The 17,336-nt window shown below is 41.5% G+C and overlaps 1 protein-coding gene across 7 annotated transcripts in view; it reads right to left on the bottom strand.

Moving 5' to 3' along the window:
* LOC126427287 (zinc finger protein 83-like) overlaps positions 1–17,336 on the bottom strand; it is a 183,177-nt gene that overhangs the window by 129,166 nt on the left and 36,675 nt on the right. For 6 of the 7 annotated variants that reach the window (XM_050089567.1, XM_050089568.1, XM_050089564.1 and 3 more), the window contains exon 7: positions 1,959–2,021. In XM_050089567.1, coding sequence (XP_049945524.1) covers positions 1,959–2,021 — 63 coding nt within the window. Of the gene's footprint in view, positions 1–1,958; positions 2,022–2,417; positions 2,504–17,336 lie in introns of those variants that run through there. The other variant, XM_050089566.1, reaches the window with a different exon arrangement.

Raw genomic sequence — 17,336 nt, 5'->3', positions numbered from 1 at the left:
TTCTCTGACTGTCCAGACTGCAGACTGCTGGCCATGCGTTATGAGGTGGAGAATTCTAGGAATACTTGATGGGTCAGGGCTGCACTACACAAAGCAAGCTTTTTTTAGGCTAGGCAGTTGTTTGGGGTCCTCTGATGAATGCATGCTAGTCAGTGCAGAGATAAAGAAATCAGACTACATAAAAAGTAATGACCATACTACTATCAAAATGTTAACAGTAAATTCTTGATGTATTTGCAGATCCAGAATTTAATGCCCTCCAGGAAAGTTGTCATGATCAAAATACTTTTGGAACTGATAGCTGGCTGAATCCTGAGGTAGAAACACTTGAAATATCTAGCAAAGCAAGGAATGTACAATGAAGAGACAGAGGAGACACCACTGGGATGGGAGTGCCAGAAGAGACGAGGGGAGAGGAAGGAAGAGAATGAATATGGATAAAATTTGTACTAAAAATCAAAGCACATGCTACTGGTGGTAATTCCTCAAATACTAGTGCAAGTAGGATTCTCAGATTCATTAATCTTTTTGAACAGTTGATTCGCCGGGAAATTTTCAAATTTTATATCAGACTAAACAGTTTCACATGACCAGTAATTATGGGATCCATTTCCATTCTTGCAGATGAAATTATGTTTTCAAGAGCCATCATACAGAATTACAATCTCAGTCAAGATTTTTACACCAGCTAGGTATGTCTGTAGTTTTGCACGTAGCTAGTGATCATCATCTGCTTTCCTCCAAAGATACCCCAGACTGGTAAATGACTGCCTGTATCGATGTCTCTGACCCAATGATATTATGTAGAACCTGAAAAGTCTCCATGTTCTTTGTAAAATCAGTTGCTCATGTATGATTGTGGCAGTTGTATGCTTCAAACATATATCTTTTTACAAACACATGAATTTCCATTAACTATTGCCAGTCACCACTGTACATACTTTTTTTGAACTGAGAGTACAACTGTGTTTCCTCAGCATTTTCAAATTTTGTTATTAAACTAAAGTGGGTCTTTTCTGTCTGCAATCCAGTTACTCACCACATACTTATTCATTGTGTGATTTATAGTCCATTTAATGTTTGCCCATATTCCTCTATGTAAATCATATTGGAAGTAAATGACATTCACTCATTGCCTAAATGGGATGCTGATAACTACGTACCTGCTCTTTCTAGCAAATTTATTCTCCTACCCTTCTTTAAGGACCCATTACATCCATTTACCATTGTTGATTTGCTGGCATCATGATCACTAACCCCTCTATGCACTAATACCATCTATAAGGACATGCTTGTTCATAGTTACAAGGTCTAAAGTATTTCAATTTTGTGTGGGCTGTCGAAGTAGCAGCTTACAACAGTTTTCAGACAACTGTTCAAAAGTACTTCACAAGACTGCCTGTCCATACCACTTGCAATGTATGCACAGACATCTTAGTCTCTACTCAGTAGGTTAGGATCACCTACTTTTTCTGCACTACTTTGTGTAGACTTTTCTTGAATGATTCTGTAACTGTCACAGCAGTATAACATGGTGAATAAAAACATCCAATGCTGGTGTTCACATACACAGATCCATTAAGGAAACTGCTTTAAAACAGGAAATCATAGCTTGAGTCTTGCTAGCAATTATCATATAACTTCGCCAATGCTATCTCATGTAATTCTTATTTGTGCTTATGTGAAGAAGCAATTCTACAAACTCACAAACTAAACTGTTTCACCAGCTCAAAGGTAATATTTAAATCCATATGGGGTAAAGTGTAACAAAATATTCTATTTTACCTGTTTCCTCGTTTCCAACCTGGGGCATACTAAATAATGTAAGTCTTGTCATCTTTACCCTAAAGTAAAAACAGGACTGATCAAGTGAATACACACACAATTGACAACCATCTCATTTTCACCCCAACTCAGCAATGATTAATTCCATGCAGTCATATAAATTACAAAATTACCTCTTCCTTCGCACCCTCCTCCAACTCTTCTTTTACATTCATGCTGATTGGGAATACTTGGCCCTGTGGCAAAAATAACAAACTGTAATAAAAACAATTTTCTCAAAACAAAACAAAAATTTTGCGAAAAACTGACATACTGAGCCTGTGGCTGTATACGAAGTATAGGTTGATTCTTACACATAAGATTACAGCAACCAGCCACTTTTTATAAAATGGTTAAAATGGCTCTGAGCACTATGGGACATAACTGCTGTGGTCATCTGTCCCCTAGAACTTAGAACTACTTAAACGTAACTAACCCAAGGACATCACACACATCATCAATGCCCGAGGCAGGATTCGAACCTGCGACTGTATCGGCCATGTGGTTACGGACTGTAGCGCCTATAACCACTCTGCCATTACAGACAGCCCACTTTTTATAATGCTATTTATTCACTTAAATAGCACAATTACCGATTTTAAACCGATTGTTCCATCTTCATACGGCTAGTTCACTTTTTACATTACATTTTGAGTTTTGTTTCCCCATCTGACAAAACTTCTTTGGAGTGGTAATGCCCTACAACCAAAACAATATGTGAGACAGTGTCTTTTTAATCGTAATTGTGCTTCACAATAATTTTAAGTGATCTAAAAAATTATCATTAAATGGAAGATGTTTTGGTTACTTACAATGAAGAAATCTTGTCATTGCGTTCCACTGAAGGTTGTTTAATATCTTGCAACATCGATAACTGTATAATGCATTTTTTTGTGAATATATATGCATAGAATGTAATGCACCACTTACACAGAAGTTTCGTCACATGGATGTATGCATACAAAGATGACGATATTACATCCATAACAATGCCAAAGTCTTCCACTCTCAGAGATATTTCATTATGTACTTGCATGTGATGGATATTTACAAATTGCTAATGTTACATTACTTACTACTTACATTGAAAGAGAACTGATTAAAATGAAAATAAACAAATGGAGCAGTCAGTTATAAAGTGTTACTGCAGTGATATTATGTAAATATTATGGTATACATTGGAACAAAGTTAATGAGAAGGGCGAGACCTACATAAATAAATGTTACAACTATGGACACATTATTGCATACATTGAAAGCAGTAAATGGGTTCGGATGGATGTGCACATATAAATATTGCAAATATTTTAAAAATGGACCTTTATTTATTTATTTACTTTTTCTTGTACTTTAATTTGGAAAGCAGGTGAATGAAATTTTGAAGAAAGACAGCATTGGCTAACTCTGTTTGTTCATAGAGGAGATTTTGTGGTGATTTGCTTTCATATACATATAATTCAATCTCCTCAAGCAAATGGAATGTCATGGGGTGACCTTTCCTCACCTTTTATTTATTTACTGCTAAAAGTTGGTTCTGAGTACTAAATACTGGTTTTTCTTTTTAAATGGCATTCTTGAGCTTCCATGCACGCACATTCACTTACTGAATCACTTACGCAGTTTCTACAGTATACCTTAATACAATTTTCACTGTGTCTGAAGCCAGTTATTTCAATCTGTGCACTCTCATTCTCTTTTAATTACCTAACTGCTCATTGGGGGCAAGATTTAAATAAACTTGCTCTGTCTGCCTGGAGGCAGCTCTAGAAATCAGTGCACCGGTTTACTTTATTAAATTATCTACATGCACTTTGAAGTGTATTTTAAAAATTTCCTTTTTCTAGTGGTTCCAAGGCAGCTATAAATTCCTCCGTCTTCCAGTACAGCTATTCAGTTTTAACCTTTGAGATGAGTTATGCAACTGTCTTGTCTTAAAGAGACATCTGTTTCCAAATAATTATTTGTTCATTTGTTGAAGCATTTTCTTTAGTTGCAGTTTGTGAAGGTGGAAATTTTGAATCTAAAATCTAAGAACTGGTGTCAGACACAGCTTTTGTCTTTAACTATTGCCTTATTTAAATTATCACTAAACTAAAGTGCGTAATGTCTTAAATTTGATAGTTCAGAGTATTGTTTGTAATCCTGCTAATGTATCTGATTTTAGTTATTTTTCTTAAATAAATACATTTTAATAAACAATGGTGACTCATGTGAAGCCCAATCCATCCAGTCTTTCCACTTAATTTCCCCTTTTCCTGCTGTATGTTTGGTTGGTAACAGGATGGTTATTTTCCTGGAAGTAAAGGGGGAAGGTATCCTCATACTGTCATTCACAATGATATGTGTGTGTGTGTGTGTGTGTGTGTGTGTGTGTGTGTGTGTGTGCAGGTACCCACTGCTGAACATGAGATCCCATGACTGTCCAAGTTTGTCCTTATTGAAGAAGCAACAGTTAATCTACAAATTTAAAGTGCATCAGTTTCCGTGTAAGGGCAGTGTTGCCAAACTTGAGGCTCGTCTGCAAGCCGGTGTGGACAACTGCTTGGTGATTAGTACCAACTGCACCGTGGAGGTATATGTTGCACTATCTGACTGAGCTCCGGCCATGACAACCTTGTGTCAGAATGTAGAGTATTTAGGAAGTAGTCCAGCCCACCTTAAGCAAAGATATACAATTCAGGCACAATTGATCCATTGGGATAATCACTTATGTGGTATTCCACAATGTAATCTCTATTCTAAGCCAGTTATATTGGCTCTGCAGTTACAGGGGTAGGTGCATGACTTGCAATGTGGTGTCAGTCACCGTGATTTAAGAAAATTAAGAGCAATAGGTGGTGAACAAGATTCTCCTACCAACAGGTAACTCCTGGAAGTAGTAGCAATGCCACAGACACCTTTAAGGACCAGAATGGAATTCATTTGGGAAATTACCTTACCAAATAATATTACTGCTTGAAGCTATAATGGAACTTTCAATTTAGAATTTAAAGACAGGTGAAATCCATTCTGTGGATCATGGCCAAATTTACATTTCATGCTGACACTTTGGCCATCTCCAATAACATTGTTGTTCAGGCATTGTACCTCCTGTGCTAAGCTGTGTTTTCAGTTGAATTTTACACAAAATTGCAACATTGAGGGAGTTGTGGAAATCAATTATTGGGCTGACATTGTCATCTCATATTAAGAGGCTGCTCAAGCATAAACATTTTTGGCTAGTGCCGTTTCCTCATGAACTTTTTCCTGGGTACATAGATGAATGCATATCGCTATTCCATCCTTGGAATTGCAAGTCACAGAGATACAAAAACTCAATAATATATTACAGAAAATGCAGCCACACAACCGTTTATTGATCACCTTCGCTAATAAATGCACATCTTTTACTGAATTAGAGGCTTTCGTGTCCGCCATTGAAACCTGAGTTTCGCAGACCAGCAGTGATGGGGGCTTAAGTGTCATTATCAGGATGGGGATCGAGATTCCAGGCAATTTAAAAGGACACCACCCATACGGAACAAGCGCAGGATGTGTTTCCAGTGTAACAAAGAGTGGTATTTGGTATGGCAATGTCTGGTTCCATGGAAATAGAGTCAAAGAGCTGACATCACAAGGAATGAAAGAGGCATGGTAGTGCTCTACTGCCGAAATGCTGTGTCTGTGCCACGTCCGAGGTAGGGGAAACCCTGCCTTACCTTTGGGCACAACTAAACCAGGAACCAGTGTGCACCCTCATCCACTCTGGCAGTTCAGTTTCTCATTTAGATTATCTGTGGTATTTGGAGTTCTGCCATATCTGTGAATTGTCTCATTTGCATCTGTCCTCCCAATGTTGAGCTCTCACTGGGCAGATGTAGCCTCTGATTAGCAAAACTGAGTATGGGAAAATTTTCTTGGCCTGTGAAGTGGACAGTAATTATAAATCTTTCAGTGAACTTAATTTTGGAGTGTGTTTTTCTAAGTGGTAGTGTGTTGTTGTTAGATTGTCAAGGCAGGGTTGTTTATTTTTAGTTTAACCCAGCTGAAAAATTCACATTGTGCTCCTGTCAGGTTGCCACAGGAATTCGTAATGTGTTACTGCAATGTTCACAATTTGAGCTCTGTCACCTTGGTCTAGTAGAGATGAAGCAGGTACTGGAAGCTCTTGATTGTTTACCATAGGTGTTGACTAACAGATTGGACATCACCAATAAAATCCAGTACAAGATTCACCTTACAAATGACATTCCAGAGAGGCAGGATCTTTACAGGCTTTCTCCATTAAAGACGAAATGTATATGTGCTCTAATTAATAATATCTTGTTCGATGAAGTCATCAGACCCTCAACCTCAGCCTATGCTTCTGCCATATTCTCAGTATCTACGGGCAGCAGTGGGGTTTTCATCCAGTCGTGGGTTATCATGCAGTTAATGAGAAGGTAGTTTTGGAATCTGTGCCACTTACCAAACTGCATAATTCTTTTACTTGGTTCAGTCGGGCTCAGTATTTTACTGTCCTGGATCTCAATCTTATTTATTATCAGATCATGTTAACAGAGGATTCCAAGCATATCACTGCCTTCTGTACAGATTGGAACCTCCACGATTTTAACAGGGTGCCCTTTGGTTGCCATTATGTCTTGCCTTCTAGATTTTGTTATTGGTGATTTCACGTTCAAGTGTGTCTGTATTTAGCTAGATGGAATGGTAATTTACAATTCTAGTCTGTCTGAACACTTGCAACATCTTGAGGCAGTTCTGGTTTATCAGAGGGAGGTGGGACTTACTGTGAAACCATCTAAAATGACACTGGCACATAGGTTTCATTATTGGGACATCTTAGTTGACTCTTATTGCATTAGAATTGACCAGGAGCAAACTAGTGATTTGCGAAAAATTCCAGCTCCTAGAAATAAGAAAGGTGTGGCACACTTCAAAGGCATGACAATTTTTTTTCGAAATTTTGTGCCCAATTTTACTAAATTACTGGGACACCTTAACGATTTAAGAAATTTCAAATGGGATGAAAGTCATCCGGAATCTTCTGAAGTGATTAAGGTGGCACTTAGCAACCCACTAGTATTACCCATACCCAATTTTGAGCTCCTGTTCCTCTTGCAGACAGACACCTAACTCTTCTGGAATAGAAAGTGGCAGGTGTCCTCCTGCAGGAACAGAATGGGAGAGGAGGTGTTGCGGGTTGATGCCCTATAACCTATGCATCTTGGAAATTTTCATCTGCGGGGATGGAGTATTCTATGCATGAATGGGAAGCCTTGGTGGTTTTGTTTGCCCTTGAGAAATTCAGAATTTATTTGGAACACCAGGAATTTTGTTTTGAGACTGACAATCAAGCTCTTAGTTAGGTTTTGGCTCATTATTTCCTTAACACCCTCTTAGGCAGTCATTTGGACATTTATAAAACTGTTGTCAAGATCAGACCATACATCACCTAGTCTTCCCAGTGTATGGAAGCCCAGAGGTTGGTGGGGGCCAAGGTCATTCAACATGTCACCTTGTCCTCCCTGTATAAGGATGTCCAGAGGTTGGTGGGGGAGTGAGAGCAATAAGGGAGTTAAGATCAACCCAAATTCCCTCATGGGGCTTTTAGAGTCTACCCATTAGGAATGCCTGATGCATAAATTTCTTGTTGATTATATAGGTCTACTTCCTCATGTGTGTGGGGGTATTAGGCACCTCTTAGTTATCATAGATGACTTTTCTCGTTTTTTTTTACTCATTCCAAGCAGAGGAGTGACCATCCTGGTAGCTATCCAGCATGTCTTATGAATTTTTTCTATTTACAGGCCACCCAGGATGCTTGTTAGCTTTTGTTTCCCAGCTATTCATGACATTCTGGCCTAACAATTCACAGCAAGGTTCAGACGAAGTGGGACATGTCAGTACCATGGCTCAATTTTGTCTTTTACACTGCACAACTCAAGTCCCTGGACGCTACCCCTTATGCTAGCACATCTGGCCAATTCTCCTCTTGTCAACCTGTGCTCAATCAATGACTTGCTTCCAGAACAAGTCACCCTAGCAGTAACACAGCACAACTGGTGCTAGGCTGGGTAAATACTAAAATTGCACATTACAAGCTAGCCATCTGCTACAATCAGGGACTAAATGATTGAGTGTAAAGGTTGGGGACAGAGTGCAAGTTTGAAACCCTAATATTGCTCAAAAATGGGAGTTGGGGCACTAGCAAGATAGCTCCTCAGTTCTTGGGACCCTGTGAGATTGTCAGGGTGGTGAGCCTGGTAAACCTTCTGGTTCTGAATTTACACAAAAGTAAAGCTTCATGCATGCACATTACACAGTCGAAGGAGAGTCAGATGTAAAGGGCTCCTGAATGGTAGGGAAGGGGGAATTTGGTTTGGTGGGGAAGGTTGAGCCATGGTGCACTCCCTCTTTGAATTCCAGCCCCATGTGTCAGGCAGATGTCACTTCTCACAGCTCTGAGCTCATGGTGCCAGTGGGCATTGTGGAGCCAAACTGGGTGTACAGGAACAGCAGTGGATCTCACAGACAGTTGGTGTCTTAAAGGTGTACTGGAGGGTGAACCATGCAGGGGTCATGGGCAGCATGTGCTTTTTGGCTGAACTTCATGTGCCACTTTAATTATCACCATCACTAAAAAAAAATCTTCTTTCAATAATGGTAACTGCCATAGTCTGATCAGCCCCAATATTATCATCACTCATCTAAAAGCTGGTATGTTCACCTCTGGCACAGGTAACGGAAGGGAGACATTGTAGCATGGAAGCAATGAGGCCTTGGTAGATCACTGGATGATGTTGGCACCATATCTGTACACTCAGGTCACCTCATTCCCATAAATTCTGAAAGGGGGAATGATCTCTGAAGTTATGTTAAATCACATCCCAAATGTGTTCGATCAGGTTCACAGCTCACGAGTTGGGTGGCCATCACATCAATTGGAACTCACCACTGTGTTCCTCAAACCATTCTATCACACTTGTGGCCTTGTGAAATGATGCATTATTTTGATGAAAAATGACACTGCCAGTGGGAAATATGATCGGCGTGAAGGGGTGGACCTAACATGAACCATGGACCTTGCCACTGGTAGGGAGGCTTGTGTGCCTCAGCAGTACAGAGAGCCATTCGGTAGGTGCAACCCCAATGGAGGGGTGTCTGTTGAGGGGCCAGACAAATGTGTGGTCCCTGAAGAGGAGCAGCAGTCTTTTCAGTAGTTGCAGGGGCAACAGTCAGGATGAATAACTGATCTGACCTTGTAACATTAACCAAAGAACCCTGCTGTGCTCACACTGCGGACAAATGAAAGCAAGGGGAAACTATGGCCATAATTTTTGCTTAGGGGATGCAGCTTTAATGTGTGGTTAAATGATGGCATCCTCTTGGGTAAAATATTCCAGAGGTAAAATAGTCCCCCATTCAGATCTCCGGGTGGGTGTAACTCAGGACCATGTCGTTATCAGGAGAAAGAAAACTGGCATTCTACGGATTGGAAAGTGAAACGTCAGATCCCTTAATTAGGAAGGTAGATTTAAAAATGGAAACGGATATGTTAAAGCTAGATATAGTGGGAATTAGTGAAGTTCGATGACATGGGGCACAAGACTTCTGGTCAGATGAATACAGAATTACAAATACAAAATCAAATAGGGATAATGGAGGAGTAGGATTAATAATGAATAAAAATAGGAGCACATATAAACTACTACAAACAGCACAGTGAACACATTGTTGTAGCCAAGATACACACAAAGCCCACACCTACCATAGTAGTACAAGTTTATATGCCAACTAGCTCCACCGATGAAGAGATTGAAAAAATGAATGATGAGATGAAAGAAATTATTTAGATAGTGAAGGGAGACGAAAGTTTAATAGTGGTGGGGGAGTGGAATTCAATATTAGGAAGAGGAAGAGGAAGAGAGCAGGAGGAGGAACAGAGCAGGAAGAGGAACAGAGCAGGAAGAGGAACAGAGCAGGAAGAGGAACAGAGCAGGAAGAGGAACAGAGCAGGAAGAGGAACAGAGCAGGAAGAGGAACAGAGCAGGAAGAGGAACAGAGCAGGAAGAGGAACAGAGCAGGAAGAGGAACAGAGCAGGAAGAGGAACAGAGCAGGAAGAGGAACAGAGCAGGAAGAGGAACAGAGCAGGAAGAGGAACAGAGCAGGAAGAGGAACAGAGCAGGAAGAGGAACAGAGCAGGAAGAGGAACAGAGCAGGAAGAGGAAGAGAGCAGGAAGAGAGCAGGAAGAGGAAGAGAGCAGGAAGAGGAAGAGAGCAGGAAGAGGAAGAGAGCAGGAAGAGGAAGAGAGCAGGAAGAGGAAGAGAGCAGGAAGAGGAAGAGAGCAGGAAGAGGAAGAGAGCAGGAAGAGGAAGAGAGCAGGAAGAGGAAGAGAGCAGGAAGAGGAAGAGAGCAGGAAGAGGAAGAGAGCAGGAAGAGGAAGAGAGCAGGAAGAGGAAGAGAGCAGGAAGAGGAAGAGAGCAGGAAGAGGAAGAGAGCAGGAAGAGGAAGAGAGCAGGAAGAGGAAGAGAGCAGGAAGAGGAAGAGAGCAGGAAGAGGAAGAGAGCAGGAAGAGGAAGAGAGCAGGAAGAGGAAGAGAGCAGGAAGAGGAAGAGAGCAGGAAGAGGAAGAGAGCAGGAAGAGGAAGAGAGCAGGAAGAGGAAGAGAGCAGGAAGAGGAAGAGAGCAGGAAGAGGAAGAGAGCAGGAAGAGGAAGAGAGCAGGAAGAGGAAGAGAGCAGGAAGAGGAAGAGAGCAGGAAGAGGAAGAGAGCAGGAAGAGGAAGAGAGCAGGAAGAGGAAGAGAGCAGGAAGAGGAAGAGAGCAGGAAGAGGAAGAGAGCAGGAAGAGGAAGAGAGCAGGAAGAGGAAGAGAGCAGGAAGAGGAAGAGAGCAGGAAGAGGAAGAGAGCAGGAAGAGGAAGAGAGCAGGAAGAGGAAGAGAGCAGGAAGAGGAAGAGAGCAGGAAGAGGAAGAGAGCAGGAAGAGGAAGAGAGCAGGAAGAGGAAGAGAGCAGGAAGAGGAAGAGAGAAGGAAGAGGAAGAGAGAAGGAAGAGGAAGAGAGAAGGAGGAGGAAGAGAGAAGGAGGAGGAAGAGAGAAGGAAGAGGAAGAGAGAAGGAAGAGGAAGAGAGAAGGAAGAGGAAGAGAGAAGGAAGAGGAAGAGAGAAGGAAGAGGAAGAGAGAAGGAAGAGGAAGAGAGAAGGAAGAGGAAGAGAAGGAAAAGTCGTAAGTGAATATGGGTAAGGAATGAAAGAGGAAGCTGTCTGGTAGAATTTTGCACAGAGCATAACTTCATCACAAACTATGTGCTCAAAAGTATCCGTACACCCCCAAAAACATACTTTTTCATATTAGGTGCATTGTGCTACCACCTACTGCCAGGTACTGCAACTCAGCGACCTCAGTAGTCATTAGACATCATGAGAGCACAATCTGGCACTCCGTGGAACTCATTGACTTCGAACGTGGTCAGGCGATTGGGGGTCACTTGTGTCACACATCTGTATGTGAGATTTCCACACTCCTGAACATCCCTAGATCCACTGTTTCCGATGTGATAGTGAAGCAAAAACGCGAAGAGACACTTGCAGCACAGAAGCATACAGGCCAATCTCTTCTGTTGACTGACAGATACCGCTGACACTTGAAGATAGTCGTAATGTGTAATAGGCAGACATCTGTCCCGACCTGAAGGAACTGCAAAAAGGCAGGACATTCAAGAGATGGGATGTGGATAAACTGAAAGAATCAGAGGCTGTAGAGAGTTTCAGAGAGCATTAGGGAACCACTAACAAAAACTTGAGAAAGAGATACAGTAGATAAGTAAAGGGTAGCTTTGAGAGATGGAATAGTAAAGGCAGCAGAGGATCAAGTAGGTCAAAAGATGAGGTTAGTAGAAATCCTTGGGTAACAGAATAGATACTGAATTTTATAGATGAAAGGAGAAAATATAAAAATGCAGTAAATGAAGCAAGCAAAAAGGAATACAAATGTCTCAAAAATGAGATTGACAGGAAGTGCAAAATGGCTAAGCAGGGATGGTTATAGGACAAATTTAAGGATATAGAGGCATACATGACTAGGGGTTAGACATATACAGCCTACTTGAATACTGAAGAGACCTTTGGAGAAAAGAGAACCACCTGTAATAATATCAAGAGCTCTGATGGGAAACCAGTTCCAAGCAAAGAAGGGAAGGCAAAAAGATGAAAGGAGTTTATAGAAGGTCCATACAAGGATGATGTACTTGCGGGCAATATTATGGAAATGGAAGATGACGTAGACAAGGATGAAATGGGAGATACGATACTACATGAAGAGTTTGACAGTGCTGAAAGACCTAAGTTGAAACAAGGCCCTGGGAGTAGACAACATCCACTGAAACTACCGACAGCCTTGACAAAACTCTGCCATCTGGTGAGCAAGATGTATGAGAAAGGCGAAATACCCTCAGACCTCATGAAGAATATAATAGTTGCAATCCCAAAGAAATCAAGTGTTGACAGGTGTGAAAATTACCAAACTATCCGTTAGTAAGTCACAGCTGTAGAATACTAACATGAATGCTTTACAGACGAATGGAAAAACTGTTAGAAGCTGACCTCAAGGAAGATTAGTTTGGATTCCGTAAAGATGTTGGAACACGTGAGGCAATACTGACCCTACGACTTATCTAGAAGATAGATTAAAGAAAGGCAAACCTACATTGGTAACATTTGTAGACTCAGAGAAAGCTTTTGACAATATTGACTGGAATACTCTCTGAAATTCTGAAGGTGGCATTTGCCAAATACAGGGAGTGAAAAGCTATTTACAATTTGTACAGAAACCAGATGGCAGTTATAGAAGTGAAGGACTGAAAGGGAAGCAGCGATTGGGAAGAGAGTGAGACAGAGTTAAACCTTTCCCCAGTGTTATTCAATCTGTATACTGAGCAACCAATAAAGGAAACAAAAAAAAAAAATTCTGAGTAGGTATTAAAATCCAGGGAGAAGAAATAAAAACTTTGAGGTTTGCCAATGACACTGAAATTCTGTCAAACACAGCAAAGGAGCTGGAACAGCAACTGAGCGGAATGGACAGTGCCTTCAAAGGGGGATATAAAAGCAAAACAATGATAATGGAATGTAGTCTAATTAAATCAGGTGACGACGATAGTATTAGATTAGGAAATATGACACTTGAGGTAGCAGATGAGTTCTGCTATTTGGGGAGCAAAATAACTGATGATGATCGAAGTAGAGAGGATATACAACGTAGAGTGGCAATGGCAAGGAAAGCGTTTCTGAAGAAGAGAAATTTGTTAACATCGAGTATACATGTAAGTGTCAAGAAGTAGTTTCTGAAAGTATTTGTATGGAGTGTATCCACATATGGGAGTGAAAAATGGACGATAAATAGTTTAGACAAGAAGAGAACAGAAGCTTTCAAAACATGGTTCTAGAGAGGAATGCTGTAGATTCGATGGGTATATCATGTAACAAATGAGGAGATACTGAATAGAATTGGGGAGAAGAGCAATTTGTAGCACAACTTGACCAGAAGGAGGGGTCTGTTTGTAGGACACATTCTGAGGCATCAAGGGATCATCGATTTAGTATTGCAGGGAAGGGTTGACGGTAAAAACAAAGATGGAGGCCAAGGCATGAATACTAAACAGATTCAGGAGGATGTGGGTTGCAGTAATTACTCTAAGATGATGAAGCTTGCACAGGATAGAGTAGCATAGAGAGCTGCATCAATCCAGTCTTGGGACTGAAGATAACAACAGAAGGGGTTGGATGTGCTTTGCAACCTGTTTACAATACTCCTTTTCTGACAGGGCCCTGCACGAGCTCCATTGGATCATGGGTGCCCACATGGATGTTTCCCAGAGTATAATGAAGGCCCCACCACTACAGCACTGAAGGAGCTGTTCCCTTGTGGGTGACAGAAATGCACCCTCCCAAAGACATGATGAAGGTATCAGGATTTGCCAGACATGCAGTGCTCTGTCATTGTGCAAACATCCAGTGCAAATTGTTACATGTGTATTTCAGTTGTAGTTGTCAATGTCATGGCATTAACACTGGCACATTGGTGGGTCATCAACTGCACACATTCATCATTCGGAGTGTTTGCAGCATTGTGCATTCAGACACACTTTTACTCTGTCCATGATTAATATCTGATGTTAGTTACGCCACAGTTTGCTGTCTGTCTTGTTTTACCTATGTGCCCAGCCTATAATGTCTACCATCTGTCATGAAGGGTACTTGCCCAACCCCATAGTGTCTGGACATGTCACCTTTGTTTCACGCTGTGTTGAAGGCAACTGCCACAGCACTCTTCAAACACCCAACAAGCTGTGTAGCTTCCAAAATGCTCATCCCAAGCCGTCAGGCCATCAAAATCTGCTCTAGGTCAGACTCGGATAGATTGTGTGCAGTCCCTATTTTACACCCTGTCAGCATGCTCACAGATACTCCATGCACTGCACATGTCTGACTAGAAGACAAGGTGGTGCTATTGCCTGGATAAGTTTATATTGATAGCAAATCCGTGGTCATGTTTTGGCTGATGTGTGTATGCTGGGCAATTCCAAGGGAACCATTCCACAACATTCAAGGCAATTGTCAAATGCATCAATTTATTGCAAGGGTGTACCAGAAAATAATGCCTCCAAAATTTTGATTCTGTTCTTAATATCACTTGTCATGCACATTACTCTGTTGATGTTACCATTTTGCTGATTCAATATGCAGCAGCCTCCTGCTGTAGGGTTTGAACTACAGTGTGTAACATGCGTGTGTGTTATTTAACCATGTCAGCACATGAGAAAACCCTCAGAAAACAGAGCAAACACTATATGTAGGTGGACTAAGGCCATGCTTAGTAGGAGGAGGGTAGAAGCCACCGTGATGAATGAAATGATGGTAATTAACACCACTAGAGATTTTCCACAAGGAGGAGTTTTGTCCACTTCATTGTGGAATCTAGTGGTGAACAAACTCATTGAGAAACTAGATTCCAGGCAATGATTTTGTGAAGGATACACAGATGACCTTGTCATAGTAATACTTGTCAAATTTACTGACACAGTTAGGAATATGGCACAAGGTGCACTGGACATTGTGCAAGACCAGTGCATTAAATAGAACCTAAGGGTTAATACTATGAAGACTGTTGTGGCACCAATCATGAAGAAGCATATCCAACACTGAAGTTGGAATCTAAAGCTTTTCGATGAATCTCAATCTGTGAAGGGGATAGTGAAAAATCTAGGGGGTACCCTTAGATGACGAACTAATATGGACCCCTCACATTAAGAGCATCTGCTCCAGGGCGAAAGGTACTCTAGTGAGTACCAGAAGGACTTTTGGCAAAAAACTATGGCCTAAGACCCTGAGGTATGCACTGGATATACAGCACAGTGGTTAGACTTAGGATCTCCTATAAGGCCGTAGTGTCCTGGAAGAAGGTAGAACAGCAGGTTGCAGCTAAGAAGCTTGTTAAGGTGCTGAGCCTGGCCTACTTCACCACAAGAGGCAGAATTAGTAGCACACCAACCACTGGGGTGGAAGCCATGCTGGACATGCCTCCACTAAACCTTTGGGAAGCAGCTGGTGCATACAGACTCAAAACTGGTAAAAACTGGATCTCATTGAGATATTCAGACCCACACACTAATATAGTGAGTGAGGCAAATATAGGAATGGCTGGGGAACTGCCGGCCGACTATACAATAACTCCCAACTGCTTCAACAAGCTTTACAATATAATAATTTGAAGTTGGGAACAGTAAGAAAAAACAGTTTGACACCATACTGGGGACATTGTCTGGTTCACTGATTGGTCGAAATCAGACCAAGGTGCTGGGGCCGTGGTATATGGAATTCAGTGAAGACTGGAGGGCATCATCTCTCTAGGACAACTGGCCTCGGTATTCCAAGCTGAAATTACTGCAATCAGGGTGTGTGTGTGTGTGTGTGTGTGTGTGTGTGTGTGTGTGTGTGTGTGTGTGGAGGAAAAAATACATAGGTGCTAGAAGGATCGTAGCATCTACATCTATTCAGACAGCCAGACAGACCTTAAATCATTAGCATCTCCTGTAACAAGATCTAAAATTATTGCAGAATGTCACAGGGCTCTGGTGGAGCTAGGGGGAAGCGATTGGGTAAAACCAATGTTGGTCCTTGGCCACTCAGGGATCGGTGGCAATGAACAAGCTGACAAATTGGGGGCAGAGACTCCATTCATTGGACCGGAACCGGTCCTGACGATCACCAAGGCTATGATCAAACTAGAACTACAGAACTGGCTTAGAAGACAGCACATAGAATACTGGTCCAAGGTCGATAAGCAAAAACATGGCAAGTTAATGATGCCAAAGCCGTGTTTTGAAAGAAGCTCTGTAATCCTGGGCTTTAACAGCCAAGAGATTAAACTCACACCCAAAGGTGTAATGGAGGCATGTCCAGCACGGCTTCAATCCCAGCAGTTGGCGTGCTACTAATTCTGCCTGTTATAGCGAAGCAGTCCAGTCTCTGCACCTTAGCAAGCTTCTTAGCTGCAACCTGCTGTTCTACCTTCTCCCACGACATTATGGCTCCATAGGAGATTCTAAGTCTAACCACCGTATTGCACAACCAGTGCATACCTCAGGGTCCATCTGGTATTCACTAGAGTACCTTTCGCCCTGGAGCAGATGCTCTTAACCCCTAATCACAGTCTTGAGTACTTCTCACGCAACTACAGTCATGCAGTCCCGTGGACTGCATTCAGAAGGTGGGAAAAATAAGTAAAAATCACCAATCTAGGGCTACTTTTTGAATTTAGTACTACATACTTATTCTTCAATTATACATAAATGGTAAATTATGAACAAAATATTGTTTCGGTGCTGTGAAAAAGACTTATTCATATTGCACTCTAAATTCTCATTGAAATTTACAGTAATGGACAAATATCCAAATATCTAAGTGTAGTTCTTTACTTGAAACTTGGTTGTTGCACGTTAATTTTGATCAAGTACCACCGGTGTTAAATTTAATGAGTATTCTTGACAGCAAATGAAACAGAAAAAATCTGCACTACTGAAAGCGGCCACATTACACACCACCTTACATGCACTGCGGACACACCTTACAAGAGCATTCCAAACAAATTGGGACCTTGCACTTGCGACACAAGTAACATGTCTTTCTCTTCTTTTTTGGTGGACAAATGCGACATGGCGTCCTTCCATCCCTAGGTAGTTTGTCCTCCTTTTCCAGCTCTTCATGGAGATGTACTTCAGTTCCTAGAACTCTAACGATAGAAAACCTCAATTCTCATGGGAGGCATTTATTCACTATCCTTTCATGCAGTGAATGTTTGATTAGTTCTTTCGCTAGGGCTTTCATGAAGTTCATCCTGGTAAGCACAGTTCTTTCCTTGAATGACTGATGAACAATATATGCACTGACAACACTCATGTCAAGAATATGGAAAACCACGGCCATGGTCCCACATTGTGTGTGGCAACTTTAACAATATTTGACACAATTTTCGT

Source organism: Schistocerca serialis, chromosome 11 (assembly GCF_023864345.2).
Source record: "Schistocerca serialis cubense isolate TAMUIC-IGC-003099 chromosome 11, iqSchSeri2.2, whole genome shotgun sequence".
Lineage (NCBI taxonomy): Eukaryota > Metazoa > Arthropoda > Insecta > Orthoptera > Acrididae > Schistocerca > Schistocerca serialis.
The sequence above is the reverse complement of the archived record's forward strand: the minus strand, read 5'-3'. Positions and strand labels throughout refer to the sequence as shown.